At 44.8% G+C, this 17,239-nt stretch overlaps 1 protein-coding gene across 4 annotated transcripts in view; it reads right to left on the minus strand.

Moving 5' to 3' along the window:
- AOAH (acyloxyacyl hydrolase) overlaps positions 1 to 17,239 on the minus strand; it is a 181,530-nt gene that overhangs the window by 99,490 nt on the left and 64,801 nt on the right. For all 4 annotated transcript variants that reach the window (XM_044919905.1, XM_021699288.1, XM_021699289.1 and 1 more), the window contains 6 exons: positions 15,356 to 15,415; positions 10,057 to 10,127; positions 3,786 to 3,846; positions 2,660 to 2,730; positions 1,756 to 1,804; positions 471 to 519 (listed from right to left, as the gene is read on the minus strand). In XM_044919905.1, the coding sequence (XP_044775840.1) occupies positions 471 to 519; positions 1,756 to 1,804; positions 2,660 to 2,730; positions 3,786 to 3,846; positions 10,057 to 10,127; positions 15,356 to 15,415 (361 nt within the window). The remainder of the gene's footprint in view (positions 1 to 470; positions 520 to 1,755; positions 1,805 to 2,659; positions 2,731 to 3,785; positions 3,847 to 10,056; positions 10,128 to 15,355; positions 15,416 to 17,239) is intronic.

Genomic DNA, 17,239 nt, shown 5'->3' on the forward strand with positions numbered 1-17,239 from the left:
TGGAGGTCTCCCTCAAGTCACCCAGATGTGAATCTTTAGCCCAGTTGCCTGCCGCAGGGACTCAGTCAGGACAAGCCCAGATGTCTGACCTTGTCGGGTATTGAGAAGGACATGGAGCAAGAGGAAACAAGAGCACCTCTATTTGTTTTCCTATTTGGAGAAGTGCTAGGTTTCCATTACCTTGCGCTCTCCCCTGCTGCCTTTTCTGGCATTCTCAATCAAGTTTCCAATCCCCACATAAAGGAGGCAGTAAGACAAATTCGGTGTTGCTTTTTCTAGGTTCTGCCTCCATTTTCTACAGGCTTTTTCATGCCTTTTTCTGATTTTTCATGAAAATAAATGGAAATCGGTCAACTTTAAGCTGTAGCATCAGGCACTTCCTCACTTGGATGGTCTGTTCTCTTCAATCTGACTCAGACTAGAAAAGAGGGTCCCTATTGTGATAAGCACATTAACTCTATAATTCATACCTTCACAGAACTTCTTCTCATACGGAATTCCATCTTTTGGATCAACACCCTTTAAAAGAGAAATGATGGAGATTAGCGGTTTGTTTTTAAATGTATGAGACACATACACTGAGGCTTTCCCTAATGGCTTTAAAAGTACAAAGGCAAGTCAGTGGATAAAACCCATTAAAGTCTTTTGAGCCCTTAATTCAACATAGCAACACTCTGTGTAAATGAGTTGGGCTTTACGGAGCTGGGGCAGGAATAAGGAGAGATCCGGAAGCCCAACCATCTGGTCCAGAGAATGCAGGGCAGTGTCTGGAGTGCTGGCAGTGTCCCCGTGAGGGGGCGCTGTGGGCCCACTGAGTTACGGGGACACAAGGTCAGAGTGTGTTCCTCAGTCTCTGAGCTGCGGAGCTATAAGAGCCCTCACATCTCCACTCCCTAAGGACTGATGCTTCCAGAGCAGCGATTCTCAACAGGGCTCATTTCCCCCCACCCCTACCCCAAGGGACATTTGGCAAAGTCTAGAGACATTTTTGGTTGTGACAACAGGGGGAGGGGGAGTGACTGGCATCAAGTGGGTAGAGGCCAGGGATGCTGCTGCACATCCTACAGTTTCCAAGGGACCTGAATTTCCAAGACTCCAGGAATTTGTTGGGATTTCTTCTATTGTTCTAATTAACTATTTACTTTCATACTTGATTTTGTATTTGTAATTTGGTATTCTTTTTCTTCAGGAGGACCCTCAAATCATATATTAGCTCAAGACCCCACAAAACGTGGGTCTGCTACCATTGTTGTGTTTGGTTGGGCTTTAGTCCCTTTCTCTTCCTGAAAGCTGCAAACCTGTTGTTCTTGGAGAGCTGGAGCTCCAGCATTAAATGCCTTGAGATGTAGATAGAGGGGTAACTACAGGGTAATTTCCACCCTGCCTGACTAGCTTTGTGGAATAGAAAGAAAATGGCTGCCGTGAAGAGGTGGGAGCAAGAGGTTTGCTCCAACAGCTGTCTGGGTCGCTGTAAAACTTCGCTAACAGCACTCTTCATTTAATTTCGCCTGATTCACCACAGAATAAAGGGGTTAGATGCAGGTGACTTCAAGGGGCTGTGACTAACAGACCCTCAACTCTCATTACATCCCTACCATCCATCATGTGAGATCAGAGTCTTTATCCCTCTTCTAATTTGCAGAAAAAGGGTGCTTTCATCTGTCATCTTCTTCCGTAGGACTGACTAAAGCAAATAGGCTTTTAAGGAGGGCAGAACGTCAGAGAACGGGGCTAGATTTGAATCTAGTTGCTTACCCAAATGCCATTACAGTTTGAATCCTCGTGTATATCCCAGTTGTCTGGCCTAAGAAGAAAACACCAACATTGGTTTTTAGCATATACTTCTTGCCCCGTGAATGTTAGCTGAATGAATGAATGAATGAATGAACAAGTGCTGTATGAAGTGTCATTGATGGACAGCATGTTCTTCAAGGAGGAGTGCCACTCATGACTGTCAATGGCACACGGAAGCCTCCACTGGCCTCTGCCATTATCTCAGTTTTGGATATTTTCTGGGCACCATGGACTAATTCCAGTGGCCTCTATTCACGGACTGTATTGTGGAATGGTGCTGGTGAGCAGAGTGAATGAATCTGTAGCCCACTTTATTTAGATAGGTGAGGCCATTACAATTACGCTCTACACTCCCAAACATCTGGTATTCTGAATGCTGCGGCCCTGCAGTCACGGCTAAGATGAAGGTTGGCATATCCATTTTCTGAAGTCCGAGATGTGGCTGGCTGAACATCAGCCCGGGACTAAAATATGACATGCGGTCCACTCACGGGAGCCCCGTGCTCACTCCTCATTCAGTCCTGCATGTAGGCCTCATGCAGGAGGCTGGACACAAGTCCACCGTAACCTGGGGACTCGTGGGTTCCTCTCACTAGACTGGAAGCTCCGCGAGGGGAGGCCCCACTTCCATTTTGTTAACCGCCGACACGAGGCAGAGTGCTTGGCAATGAGCAAGTGCTCCATGAGCGTTTCCTGGACAAATGATGAATGAATGCTGTTCTTTCTTCACTGAGCTTTACTTCAGCGGGGACACGGAGGTCCCTTCTCTCTTTAAGTACCAATCCCCTAGGCTGGGGTTGGAATGATGCCTCCTACCTGCTTTTTAGAAGGTAATTGCCCAAGTCAGCGATGAGCAGAGACGTACCTTCTGCCCGGGTATGCCATCTTGTTGCTGTCATTGCAGTCTCTCCCTCGCCAGGTGTAGCCCCTCAGCGTCTGGAATTGAAGAGCACACACAGGAAGGTTCATTTCCGCCCCTTGTTATCCACAAGGAAGGGCAGTCAGAGCTGTCCCAGGGGTACTGACATGCGTAATTCTTAATTCCAATACAATCCAGGAACACTAGAGATTACTAAGAAACTTAAGATTAATATGCTGAGTCATGCAGTGTGAGGTAAAATGTAATAGAGTCCCAGAGCCAATGCCAGGTGGTAGTGTGTGTGCATGTGAGTGTGTGTATATGTGCTGTTGGGTGTGTGCCTGTACGTGGGTGCATGGGAGTGTATGCATGTGAGTGTGTAGGTATGTGGGCATGTGTGCACTCACAGGTGTGGTCATGTGCATGCATACTGTACGTATGTGTGTGTGTGTGTATACACTTCCACAAATGTTCCTGAACTCTCTGAACTTTATTAGTCATCAATCTTCTTAGCCTCCAAAACAATTGGTTTATTTGGTCAAATGATTACTCATTGTATTGGATAATTTAAAAGTCTCTAGCAAAACTGGCTAATTATGTGGATTTATTATATGATTGAACTGTCTTGATCCTAGATTTGAAAGAATCAAGAGTCATGATAATATCAAACAATGTTTTTATTTCCCCCATTCCCAGGTTGAATATCTGAGATCCCATCAACTTTGGGGAGTTACATCTGCCACCTGCTTGTTTGATTTTGCAGAGAACATCCTGACATCTTACTGCTCTAAATCAAACATGTGCATACACATAAACACAACACACACACTCTAAAAGTAGGTTTAAGAATTTCCAAAATAATTCTCAACACCTTCAGACAACTGAAATACCCAGCTGGGAATGGCTTCAGGAAACAAAAACAGTCTCGGCCTAAAGACCCACTCTGACGGTTCGTGTATTATTAAGACGCCAAAAAGTCCATAAAAATCATGGAATGGTGTATTATCAAATTATTAATACATTCAAATGGAATGTATTAATCTTTAGTGAGTCTTGTGTCACTAAAGGAAAGATATTTGTAGAAAGCGATGCAATATTTAGTGAACATCTGGTTACTCTTAACAATACTTACTGGGAAAATGCTGTATTTGTCTGAATCTCCATCTTTGAATGGCACAGAATTTTCTATAGCTCTAGAAAAAAGAAAACAAAACAGCTGGTGAGCTAAGAAAAAAAAGAAACTGTGTTTGTGAAAACAAACAGAGACATTTCAGATACAGCTATGTTGAGTATATGTGATAGAAGTCCATTCTAAAAATAAAATGAAGCGCCTCCACGGTATGGAAGAGTGCCAGCCAAACTTTGCCAATCTCTGCTCTCCACCTAATTAGAACTATTTTCTCTCTGATATTAATCTGGCCCATATGGGGAAGTGAAATAATCACATCAACATTTTAGAGAACATAGGATATTGATGTTGAGATGCCCAGAAAAGAAGGAGACTGCATTTTTGGTCCAATGAACTCAGCACTACAGATTGAATTTGTGCCATTTTACACATTCTGTGATGGAAGTCTTTTCTTAAAATCTACACTTTTAAACCACTAACTCTAAGAATCTTGAGGCACTTGAGCTGGCAACGTTCATTCCCATTCATGAGCCTGGAAAACCAAAGACTCGGATGTGACTGATGACCAAGCAAATACATGCTAAAGCCACAGACCCCTCCCTCAAGGGAGGCTCTCTCCCTGTGTCCTCACTACCAAACTTTTCCCAGCTCCTGCATGGCAAACACTGCTTTCCCTCTAAGAAAATCTCTTATGGGGTAGCAGTCCAGTGCCATCATATGGCAGGTTGAGGCTATTTTCAGAGCCTAGAATGTAGAGAGTAACATGAACCTTTACAGGATTTATTAAATGGTCTTTTGAATCAAGAGCATTCCAGCAGTTGTGAGAGCCTCAAGGCAAATGGATTCAGTAAGAGCCAGCATGGAGCCTAAGTGGTGTCTCGGAGCCTGCCTTACTAACTCTGGGATGGTGGACCCACCAGAAGTCTAGGTAATAAGCTTCTCCGGGGATGGCCTCTCCTATAAAACTAGGTAGTTTCCCCCCATGTACATATTTGACCTCTTGGACAACCAGTGTAGTTTTCTAGGTGAGAAAAAGAGGAAAGACACACACACACACACACAACACACACACACACACACACACAGGGTACAGACCCAAACAATTATATTTTCAGCCTGGAAAAGGTGCTAGGTGAAAGGTCCCACCTAGTACTCCAAAGCTATCCCTCACCCTTGCCATCCTGAGGATGGGAGTTTGAAGGAACAATGATGGGAGTTTGTCTCTAGAACTGGAAAGTGAGTTCATTAAATTAATGAACAAATGAAGCAGATGAATTAATGAACAGATGAAGCAAATTAATAAGCCCATGAAGATCTGCTTATTTTAAAGGCTCAAAGTAACTAACCCAAACCATACATTCTAGACACAGTACAGTAGATTGGTCATCCAAAGTAGCATAAACTACAATTTACATAAACTCCACAATCCCTTATTCATAGTCTCCAAACCAGAGTGCTAAAAACTGAGTTGTTGTTTAACTTTGCAGAAAATTCATTTGGTGGTAAAACTAGATCTGAACCGATATAAGGCAATTCATCAGCTTTACCCTACTTAGTGTGAATATTTATACATTTCACTGCTGAAATATAAATGTGTTTGATCAGAGGTACTGAGAGTGTTAGGTGATCTATGGCCACCATATGTTGATTTTCTTAAAATCTAGAAAATTCTGAATTCCTGATCACATCTGCCTCCAAGGTTGTAGATAAGACATTGTTGATGTTTATTAACATTACTTCTGCCAAATTGTATCTAAATCTGATACTTCATTTACCTTATAGATGTCTAGTTGTATGCTGAAACATACATACATACATACATTCATTCATTCCTTCATTCATTCCACATGCATTTCTGGAATCCCTGCTGTGTGCCAGACACCATGTTAGATATTAGGGATGAATATAAGATACATTCCAGTGCTAGAGGAGCTTCATGGGGGCAAACAACTCATCAATAGGCAACTACAGTGCTACGGAGAAAATGCTGTAAAGGGTTGTGCACCATGAGCGAAAACACTTCTAATGCTATACTGGGAAGAAGGTAATCTTAAGTTTAAATTTAAAGGATGAGAAAGCATTTTCAAGGCATGTAATTGGGTGAAGAATGTTCTAGTAGGAAAGAAAATCATGAGAAGCCTCTTAACATAGCTCTGGGTTCTGAAATTAGACTCTCTGGGTTTGAATCCCAAGTCTGCTGTCTACTTGCTATATACCCTTAGGCAGATTATTTAATCTTTTGTACCTCTGCTTCCTCATTTGTAAAATGGGGCCAATATTAGTACCTGCTTCCTAGGGCTGTTGTAAAGACTAAGTTGGTTCCTCCATGGGAAGCATAAAGACCTATGCCAAGCATGTGGTAAACATTCACAAAACATTAGCTCTTTCTATTATTTTGTGCAATGGTAACAGTTATTCCAAGGATGATTTCTAGGGCCGGGCAAACAGGAGTCAGGTATCTGCTCCTATGGCATTTTAGTTTCTGGAACAATCCCAAATCCAATCCATGTACCCTCTTCAGATTTCTGGATTTCCAGGCACACAATGTTCTACCCAGTTATCTTGTTGGCCAGCACAGCTAATCACCTGCTCGGGGATGAATATAAAATATATTTCCAGTAGAGCCATTGCTCTATGACTACCAGTAGTCAAGCTAGCCGGCTTGATCCAGTGAGCAATTATAATTGCAGGTGAATGCTATTCATTACATAATAGAATAGCTATTCAAGTTCAAACTCCCTAAAATTATTTCATGAAACTGGGGCATTACAACAAAAGAAAACTAGGGAGACTGAAGTTTCCATGTGTAGCTGTCTCACATTTGAGTCCCAGGCAGCACTCCAGGGCTGGGAATGGGTCTGTTTCATATGCATGTGGATGTGTTAGATGCATCTCTATAAGATGAAATGAGAGCAGAGAAAACCAGGAAAGAATACACCCGGGCTCACCTTGGTGGCAGGGACAGGGACCGATGTCATTGGAAGGAGTAGGTCATGAGGAAGAAGGAACAAGGAAAAAGAAAAGAAAAGAATGATGAACTAAAGGTAGTTAACATAGGCTAGGATAGTCTGTATGCCTTTATGTGAAATGATCCATATGCGGGTTATGCATATGGAAATTAAATAACAAGAAGAGATTATTAAGAGGGGACTCTCTTGACTTACCATTGTTACAATAAAAAACAGTGCACAGGCACTGTGAATTCTGACCAGCACAAAATAAAAAAAGAACAAAAAACTTGATTGCCCTATGGTAGTAGCTTAGTATCCTATATATTTCTTTTCTAGTAAAATAGTGCCTTTTCTTTAGTTATTCTCTTGTTTCTTCACTGAGTCCCTACTAATTCGAAGCAATGTGTTAAGTACAAGGATAAAAGGTTTATTAAGAAATGGTGTCCCGGGCGCCTGGGTGGCTCAGTTGGTTAAGCGACTGCTTTCGGCTCAGGTCATGATCCCGGAGTCCTGGGATCGAGTCCCGCATCGGGCTCCCTGCTCTGCGGGGAGCCTGCTTCTCCCTCTCCCACTCCCCTGCTTGTGTTCCCTCTCTCGCTGTGTCTCTCTCTGTCAAATAAATAAATAAAATCTTTAAAAAAAAAAAAAGTTTAAAAAAAAAAAAAAAAGAAATGGTGTCCCCACCCTCTAAGAGTGGTGGGTGGTATGGGATCCTGATGGGGAGAGGCCATAGAAGAACAGTGTGCAGGAGCAGGCACTGGTGAGCTCGGGGTATGGAGGGCTGGCCAAACACCTGGTAGCAGGGAGCTGGAAAACCACCCATGGTGGGGACACCTTCACTCTACTGTGAAGGCGTTAGACCAAACAGGATGCGGCAGGAGAAGTACAGAACAGGAAAAGCATTCCTACTGGAAGGGATTTTACTGAAGGATTATGTAAGAGAAGACACATAGGTCTTGTCTCTACCACCTGCTGACTGTGCTTAGGGGGTCAGACATTCAATGAACTAGAACCTACTTGGTCATCCAAAAGTGGGGCGAAGAGTCAAGGGACAGACAATTGAGAGGCTCTGAGCCTGGCCTTTGCAACCAGGCTGCTGGGTTCAAATGTCGGATTTATCAATTACTAGCACCACGGCCTTGGGCAAAAGACTTTACCTCTTTAGAAAGGAGACAATAATGCCATCTGCCATGTAGGGTTGCACTGACAAGAGTTCCTAGTGCATAGACGTTACCAGATAACTTAGTTATTGTTATTATTACTAAGCCACAGGTTGTTTTGAAGAATAAATGAAGCTGCATTTAAATGTGCTCTGTAAACCATAAAGCACTGAATAAATTGTGATCTGATGCAAATTATACTCAAAGCACAATGATTTTTTTAGAAAGAAGAAAAAAAACACACTGCTTTTGCTTTTTCATAAAAGAAAAATTTCCCTTTTAAATAGTTTCAGGAAAATCCCTGGTCACAGATGCTCTTGAATTCAATTTTTCAAAGGTGGTTCAGTTGAAGAGTTGTCACTTTGGGTCCTGCTGGCCCATGTTTGACATAGAAAATGCAATGATGCTTTCAGCAAGGAGGGGCAGGTGTCTCAATTCAGTAAGAGCTAGGCATGATGAAATGATTGGGGGCCTGGGGAGCTGCCTGCATCTCAGCCTTCCAGCATCTTCTTTCATGTCAATTTCCCCTCTGCTCCCCATGTCCTGGTAGTCTTTGTCCAGCCTATTCATGAAAACTGGTGTTGATCTTGTTTCTGGGACCCAGGTCAGCACTTTGCACAGCTGGCTTACGGGAGTTCACGTGGGCAGATGAACCAGGAAGTTTTAAAACTCTTGGATCTCCAAGAGGCTTTGAATGTAGGTCAGAAGATAGTCTCCTCTCCTGAGAAGCTTTCACAGCAGACAGGAGATGTTTAGTGGATTGAGCTCCCATGAAACTCATGAGATGAAGGATGGAGGAATGTAGGAAAAGTGCCTCTTCGTATGGGTTGGATTGTGTTCACAAGAAGTCATGTTGAAGTTCTAACCCCTAGTCCCTATGAATGTGACCTTTTTTGGAAATAGGGTCTTTGCAGATGTTACAAAGTTAAGATGAGGCCATTAGACTGGGCCCTGATCCAACATGACTGGTGTTCTTATAAAAGGAAAAGACAGACACACAGGGAAGACAGCACAGAGGAGGCTGGAGGCAGAGACTGGAGTGTTACAGCTACAAACCGAGCAACAACAAAGATGGCCGGCTACCGCCAGAAGCTAAGAGTTGACCCGGAACGTCGGAGACACTCTCAGAGAGAGCAGAGTCTCAGAGGCACCCTGCCAGCATCTTGCTTTCAGACTTCCAGCCTCCAGAAGGGGGAGAGGATACATTTCTGTGCTTCTAAGCCACCCAGCTTGTAGGTATGTTATTACAGCTGCCCTGAGTCCAGATGCGCAGCCTGAATCACCTCCAAGCCCTCGCAAGGAGAGCTAGACCCACCAGACACACCTGGCAGCCTGGGAGAAGTGATTTCTTTAAGACTCAGTGTCCTTCACTGTGAAATGTAGTAATACCTCATGGAGTTGTTGGGAGAACTGATGCGGACAGGTTCGAACATTCCACGTGTGGCACCCACAGCAGCCACAGTCACACGGGAAGGGGCCAAGTGCAAGGTAGAGCCTGTGTTATTTTGCCTCTTGGTCCAGTGTCCCTCTCAGCACACCTTTCCATCCTTTAATGCCATGGACAGTGATCATGATGACACCCAGCATAACCCCAGACTCAGAGTAGAGCTGGGGTATGGGATTTAAAATGGAGATGGGAGGTCCTGGGAATGCGGGACAGTGTCTCCGTATTGGCAACACTGTTTATACCTATCTGAGCCAGAGTTTTTCGGTAATGGGTTGGACTCTGTGAAATAAATTGGTCCCATTCCAGCCTCGTTGAGTGCCCTGGACTAAAGATGCTCAGATTCCCTTTCCTGACGAGGCACTGACCTTGACCTTGTCTGTGTCTTACACAGCAAGGAGGGGCTGTCCCCAAGTGTGGCACGGGTGTGCACCAAGCTGCCCAGAATTTTCACTGGCAGGCTGCGTGCCGGCCCAGGGTATAAATCAGGCTTTGAGGTTCAAAGATACTGGTATGCAGTGGCTTTCCAAAATGAGTTGTGCAGAGCTCATTTGTCTTTTAATTTCTGTACCAGTCATGGTATGAGTCGTGAGCAGCAAACACTTTCACCTTTGGGAAGATGACTTTTACATCACGATCATTTTAGTCATTGGAAAACAGGGACAACCAACGGTGCCATCTCATGCCAGTGCTCAGGGAGGTAGAAATAGTATACGTACGATTTAATCCTCTGACAGATCTTGGCCAAAAATGGGAGGGAACAAACATCAGAACTACTTCTGGAATGTTTCTGGAGAGGAAAAAAAAAATAACAAAAGAGTTGCTTAGTTCAAGGAATAGTCCTGTAACTTGTAAAGGCCCTTCTTCTCCTGCTGGCTCCATAGTCTGGATTTCAGGAGCCTCTTTCCTTCAGAACCTGGGCCATCTCATTTAACTAAATTTACCTCTGGTTTCTGTCCCCACACTCCATCCTCACTCTGTCTCTGTGCCTTTGTTCTTGTGGGGGCCTCAGCCTGCAGCTCTCCCTTCCTCGCGCTGCCTGCTATCCCCACCTTCACCCATGCGCCACCTCTTTCCAAGAAGGTCTGGCCCACTGTGGTCTGTTCCACTTGGCCAACAACATTCTTCTCGCTCCTTGTACTCAAGGGCTTTGAGAAAGTGTTTGACATAAAGAACATATTCAAATAGAAGAATCCCAGCCTACAATGAGAGAAAGTCAAGACTAATAAGAGAGACATGGCCAGGGCTTGGGAAGAAGGAAGGAGGAAGTCCCCTTTCCTGGGGGATGCCGTGGGGGCAGGTAAGGTGTACAGATGAAGCTCCTCAAGCTTCATGAGCAAGGGATTTCAGAGAGCAGTTTCCCTAAGACTCTAGCTGTGTGACAAATGAAAAGCCCCGGCTTTTTACTGAGAGGTACTTTTACAATGATTGTGGTTTCCATGATGCTTTCCCCAGAGAAAGAAAAAGACAACAAGGTAGAAAATTTAGAAACTAGCATTTATCAGTGAAGGGGGAGAGATGGGTGATTTTTGGCAGCCCAAAGAGTCCTTCGGATGGCTATGAGTTGGATCAGTAGTGTTGGTGATACATTGATCCTGGCAGAGGAGAACAAGGCAACCTCCTTTTCAGGCTATGAATCAAAGTTGAGCAAACCTTTGTGATGTTTGCTCAACTTTCTAGGATGAGAGGAACCATCCTGATTGGTACCCCCGTCCATATGCAAGACATGGAGACAGAAGAGGCTGTCCTTGTCCTCAACAAGCTTACTGTCTAGTAGAGTGTAGGGGGGAGTATCTCAGCTCTTAGCATGCTTTTTGAGGTCTGCGGTGGTCCCAGCATTAACACGGCTATCTAGGAATCCAGAGGAGGAGGCAGGAGATGAGCCTGAAGTCATATAGGAAGGATGCTGGCAGGAAGGAAGAGACAGATGTTCTAGGCTCTGTGACCCCAAGTGTGGTCCACAGACTTGCTACAGGTGCAGTTTGTGAGCCCCACCCTGATCTACTGGATTGGAAAGCCTGGGGTGGGTCCTGGGAATCAGTCCTGGGAATCAGAGCCTCCTGGGAATCAGAGCCTCCAGGTCATTCCGATGCTCGCTAAAGTTTGGGAACCACTGCTCTAGGCCCTAGCTGATGAAAGCGTGATCACAAACCAGGAGCATGGATGTTGTCTGGGAACTTTTGGAAACGCAGTCTCAGGCCCCACAGCAGACCTGCTGAATCAGAATCTATGATTCATCAAGGTCCCAGGTTATTGGAGCGATCTCTGAAGTGGGAGAAGCATGGGTCTTCACAGACGGAGCACCAGTGAGGTGCTGTGGGAGTATGAACAGGTGTGGCATCTCAGGGGGCCACCGAATGTTTCACCCTGGCTGGGTTGTAGCAAAGCACAAGGACGTGGTGAACCACGGAGGGGAGGAGACATCATGACTAGCCTAAGATGCCGCAAGTTGTGCTATCCTGTGGGGGATTACTGAAGGTGTTAAGCAGCGGGATCACATTTGTATTTCAGAAAGTTATCCTGGGGGTGAGAGGGTGGCCTGGAGGAGGTGAGCTGGGGCAGAGAGACCTGTCGGCAGATAAAAATCCTGAGACCTGATCCTGGGGTTTCTAATCTCAGCACTAGTGCTATTTGGGGCTGAATAAGTCTTTGTTGTAGGGCTGTGCTGTGCCTTGCAGGATGTTTAGCAGGATATGTGGCATCTAGCCATTCAGATGCAAGCAGTCCCCAAATGTCACCAGACATTGCCAGATGTCCTCAGGGGAGGGGTGGGGAGGACAAAGTTGCCACTGGTTGGGAACCACTGTTGTAAGGCGGGAGGAGGGGGATGGTGGTGCAAAGGAGGGATATTTAGAAGGTTGAGTCCAGAGACCTGGTAACTGATTGACATGAGCACTGTAGACGCACCATAAAACAAACACCAGCATGAAATTATACTACAACATTGGTGGCAGTTTGGAAATACAGACACATTCTGAGACTCTGAGTTCAGTCAGGTTGCATTTGAATGTTTGAGCTACGTCTTTGAATATTTATTTGAGTCTGAAGGCCTTGGTCTAATTAACCTAACGACAAGGTAGATTTTAACACTGATGTAACCAACACATCAAAAAAATTTATGTGGACAGCCTTATAATTACTGCACAAGAGGTACAGAAGAATTAAATGTTATAATTGCACAGCTGTTCACTGTTAGGATTTAACTGAAGGCTGCGGCTGTCTCTGACGTTCACTGTGCAGAAACTGGGTCTAGGGTGTGGACAATAGATGATGTAGCTTGCCCAGGGACAACCCGCCCCCCCCCAAGCAGAACTCCTCCTGTTCAGACAGAGGTTCTAATTATCCAGTCCTTTCATCACATAGCATGGGAAAGACTAACCTCTTATCATTTACTTGCAAAGAGAAATGAGACAGACAGAGAGTAATGTTGCAGAAGTCCTCCCTTGCAGTTTACCAGCCCTTTCCTTTCAATTTGAACTTTGCTAGACAGAGGCAAAATGTAGGCTGTTATTGATTCAGCAATGGTTTTTAAAATATTGCGCCTGGCGGCATGTAATCCCATTTAAATGAAAGTCTCAATCTGGGCTGTCCCTGGGTACAGGAGTCACGCAGGATCTTCATTTAGCAATCTATTTGAACCAGTTTCTGCTTGTATCCTGAGCTTTCCCACACACCAGGACGTTAAATGAAAACAGAACAATACACAGGGGTTGAATAAAGAAAAAATGTGGTGACTGCGGTAAATAGAAGGTCAAAGGGGAGAGAACAACTACTCTTCTATACACAGCCAAACCGAAGTTGAATTTCTGCATGGTGAAGTACTTTTCAACCCTTGCTATGTATTATTTTACTTGGGTTTAATTGCACTGGGGAAGATGATTCTATTAAGTAGGTAGGTTTTTGATCAGGGATGTCAGGTACAGTTGCACAGGTCGTGCTCTGCATAATTTTAACCTACATAGCCTGTGATGTGAATGGTGCTTCCTGAGATTTAGTGCTGAGGAGGTCTGGTTGAGAGCTATTGGCATAGTGGAGAAGATAGGAACTCGGATGTAGCTGGATCTGGATTTAAATGATGGGTTTCTCCTGACTAGCTGTGGGGAATGAGCACATTACTTAACATACCTGATCTTGAGTCCTCTCGTCTGTAAAATAGGGTTGATAAAAAAATATACTATTTTCTATGAGTTTTTGTGAGAATTAAGTAAAATGATTCCGTAACTCAAGGTACTCTAAACCCTTAGATGCTCAGTTTTCTGCCAGATCCATGAGGAGCCTCTCAGGTCCTCACTGAGAGGCAGATATTTTCCGGAACATTCCCTTCGACAATACTTCACTTTTCTCCAGTTTGACAGGGTGTGCTGAAATAATATACAACCTACTGTGTGCTTCTTTCTGCATCCTGGCTAAGTCTGCAGTTAGAGCATCACAATGGAATTAATTGCTGCCAATATCAGCTGAGCAGTAACTCAGAGACACTTATTTGCATTTTCTGATTATTTTTAATCTAGAGAGCACATAAATTGGAGGAGGTTTTTGAGGAGTTTTGTATTGTTGTTTGGTAGATTTTTTTTTTGGGGGGGGGGGCTTCTCACAAGGAATTAGTGGAATTGGGCCCCATGAATGACGCTTGCAATTCTGATGACAGAAATGAAAACTTGTAAAATCCTAATTAGCCTTTGAGTTAATACCAAGGCAGTTTGTGCTAGTGGAGTTAACAATGCTCCAAGAAGAAATTTTTAGATGCACGTGGAGAAGAAAGAATGAAGAATCGTATTGTTCTCTAGTATTGTTTAGAGTTCTGAAGGTGGTCAAGGGTTTCCCGTGGTGTTTCAGTCTCTTGCTCCATGGCTTTGGCAGATTAGCTAACCTGCTACTGTTGGTCTTGAATTACTCACTGAATTAAATAATGGTTGGCAACACAGATATTGTGATTGATTAATTAATTGTGTAGAAATGCCTGAATATTGCCCATTCATTGCACACCAGCCTTGTACATCAAAACCCATATGCCCCCCATAAGTGGGGTTGCCAGATAAAATATGGCACTGAACATACTTATACTAAAAATTTATTCATTGTTTATCTGAAATTCAAATTTAACTGGTCTTCTCTATTTTTATTTGCTAAATCTGGCAAGCTGAGCCATGAGGGCTTTTTCTCCTCCTTATTTCTGTGCTGCCAAGTCAAGATTACCTTAAATATACTGCATCAGGGTGAATGATGATCAGGGTGATGAGAGAGAGGCCAAGGACGAAGGCCATGCCCTCTCAACTCTGATGAACCCTTCCTTATTGCTGGGATCTTTAGCATGGAGGGAGACTTGGTCCTTTGAAGGTTTACTTTTTCTGCTTCCTATTCAGTTGGGGCTCATTTGCATCCAGAGCCTAAGTCAAATACTTAACTCTGTGATAACGGATTTGAACTAAACATAGTATTGATTGAGTGCTGGGTAAGCACTTGACACGCATCCATTCTTGGTCTTCACACCCATGCTTTGACAAAGGAGCACTACTACTGTCTCTGTCTTGCTGACAGGAAAACGAGGCTCAGCCTGAGGTCACATATTTAGAAAGTGGAGGGGCAGGAGGATAGAGCCTCCTCCAAAATGGTCTACTAGAGAGTAGCAGTCCTCACCTGTGAGTACCAGAGGACATTTGGCAACATCAGGAGACGTTTTTGGTTGCCATGACTGGGGAAGGGCGATGCGGCTGCTGGTATCTAGTGGGTAGAAGACAGGGATGCTGCAATACCTTCCAGTGTACAGGACAATGCCCACAACCAAAGAGTAACTAGCCCCAAATGTCAGTACTGCCCAGTTTGAGAAACACTGCTGTCGAGAGAGGGAGGAGAAAAAGGAGGGGGAGGGGCTCACTTTCCTACTTAACTTCACTGCAGCTATGGTATGTTGTGGGCTTGGATCCGGAGCAGCCCTTGGCCTTAGGGGTGTGAGAGCAGGGGAAGGGGAAGATGAAGGCACCAAGTGGAACACTGGTATTCTTCTCATCCGTTGCTTACCAGAGTTGGGGATTTCTTCACAATCTGTCTCGCCTTCTCTAGTGTAAATTTCCACGGCTCCTATAAAAACAAAGTTAGACAACGTTACAGCTTGTGTCTCATCTCTTCTTTCTATGTCTTTTCTGAAGTTAGAATCTTTAAAGTCCGTAAATTTGCAGTAAATAAATTATTCCATAAATTTGTGAGAAAATAATTCGCAGGAAGGCAATTTCATGCTAATAACTCTTTATTAAGGGATTTACTCTGTGCCAGATGCCGGGCTAAGTACTTTGCAAACAGGATCTTATTTAATTTTCACAACAGCTCTGAGAGAGTCGACCTTTTTATAGATGAGGAAATTGAGATACAGGAAAGCTAAGAAACTGGCTGAAGATCGCAGAGCCAGGGTCTGGCAGAGACCCATTCTGAACTTCTACCTTCCCACCTGCTCTGCTACACAGAGGTCTCTAGGTACCTTCTTGAGTCTGGAAACCCCACGGCAGGAGGTGGCCAACAGCTCACCTGAGTGGTGACTGTTCCCATACAAGGTAACACCCCATCTCCCATTCACCAACTCTTCTGGTTCCACATCCCCATTCTTTCAACCATGGCTAGAGCATCCACGTGCATCTTCTTAGTTCACATGGCAAGTATAAAGAGTTAGGTGATTATGACCAATGACTATTGTTACAGAATTCCGTATTTGTGTACTTGTGGGCAGTTTGGGAGGAAAGTAACCCTGGGGGAAGGGGGTGTGGAGTATTTGCTCCCAGCACTGCTTCCCAGATCTCTTGTCCTCCCCTTATGCCCCAACCCTGCCACATTCTTCGTCGTGCTGCTCTCTGTAAGACCTAGGAGAGCCTGGGTGATGCTTTGCACATCTTGGTTCAAACCCCAGCTCTGCTGTGCATTAACTGGGTGTCCTTGAGCAAGTTAAACTCTGAGCCCTTCAGTATCCACAGACTTACTTCCGTAACAAATAAGCAAGCCCTATTTTTATCATCTGTAACATGGGGATGATATCCACCTCACAAGGGTGCCGTGAGGATGACAGAACATGATTCATGTAAACCCCCAGCTTAATAATTGATGGGTTGGCTGGAAAATTTCTGTTTCAGCCCCAAATTTCCCCTCATGCAAATCAGTAGGGAAGCTGGGATTGTGGGAGAGTGCCATAGTTCTCATTCCAGGAAACTGAGAACATTGTCCCCGCATTTAAGCAGAAAGAAAGGGTACAGGAATGGGACTTCGGAGCTGGCGGTCAGCAGGAGAGGCCTCCTGGGAGATGTGACCACTGCTGCTAATGGACGTTCAGGACGTGTGTTCTTCACCTCCCCATCCCCGGGGAGATGCCTTCCTCCATTATGGAGCTCTGTGCTATTCTGAAGACCTCAGCCATGTTGAGTGAACATGGGTGGAGGAGTGCCCGCTCAGTGTGAGCTTGGGTTGGAGCCAATTTTCTGGCAGGTGCTTCAGGAAGGAGGAGAGCAGAGCCAGCCACAGCTTGCCCTCTACGGGCTGGCTCTGAAACCCTCTGCCTGGCTTCTGCCCCAAATCACACTCCTCCAGCTCAAATTCAAAGGATGACAACCCATGGCTCTTGTGTCAGAGGCAGCAGGACCGCTGACATCTAAGAGTGCATGTTAGCAACTCGAGAAGAAAAGCTGCTTTCCAAGTCAGTCTGGTCACCAGGATGCCCTTGTACGGTGTGTGTTTCTTAAAACACTGAAACATGAATGTGCCAGTTGGTGAACAATCATGTCCCTGAGCCCTTGAGTGTCCCCACCACGGGCCTGGCCATACAGCCTCTCCCGAGGACTCCCAGCCTTCCTATGATCAGTCCACAAAGGGGCCAAAGTCATGGTACAGCCTCAGGGGTACCTGTAGACTGGGCTCCAACACCAC

The sequence above is a fragment of the Neomonachus schauinslandi genome, chromosome 12 (assembly GCF_002201575.2).
Source record: "Neomonachus schauinslandi chromosome 12, ASM220157v2, whole genome shotgun sequence".
NCBI classification, from domain to species: Eukaryota; Metazoa; Chordata; class Mammalia; order Carnivora; family Phocidae; genus Neomonachus; species Neomonachus schauinslandi.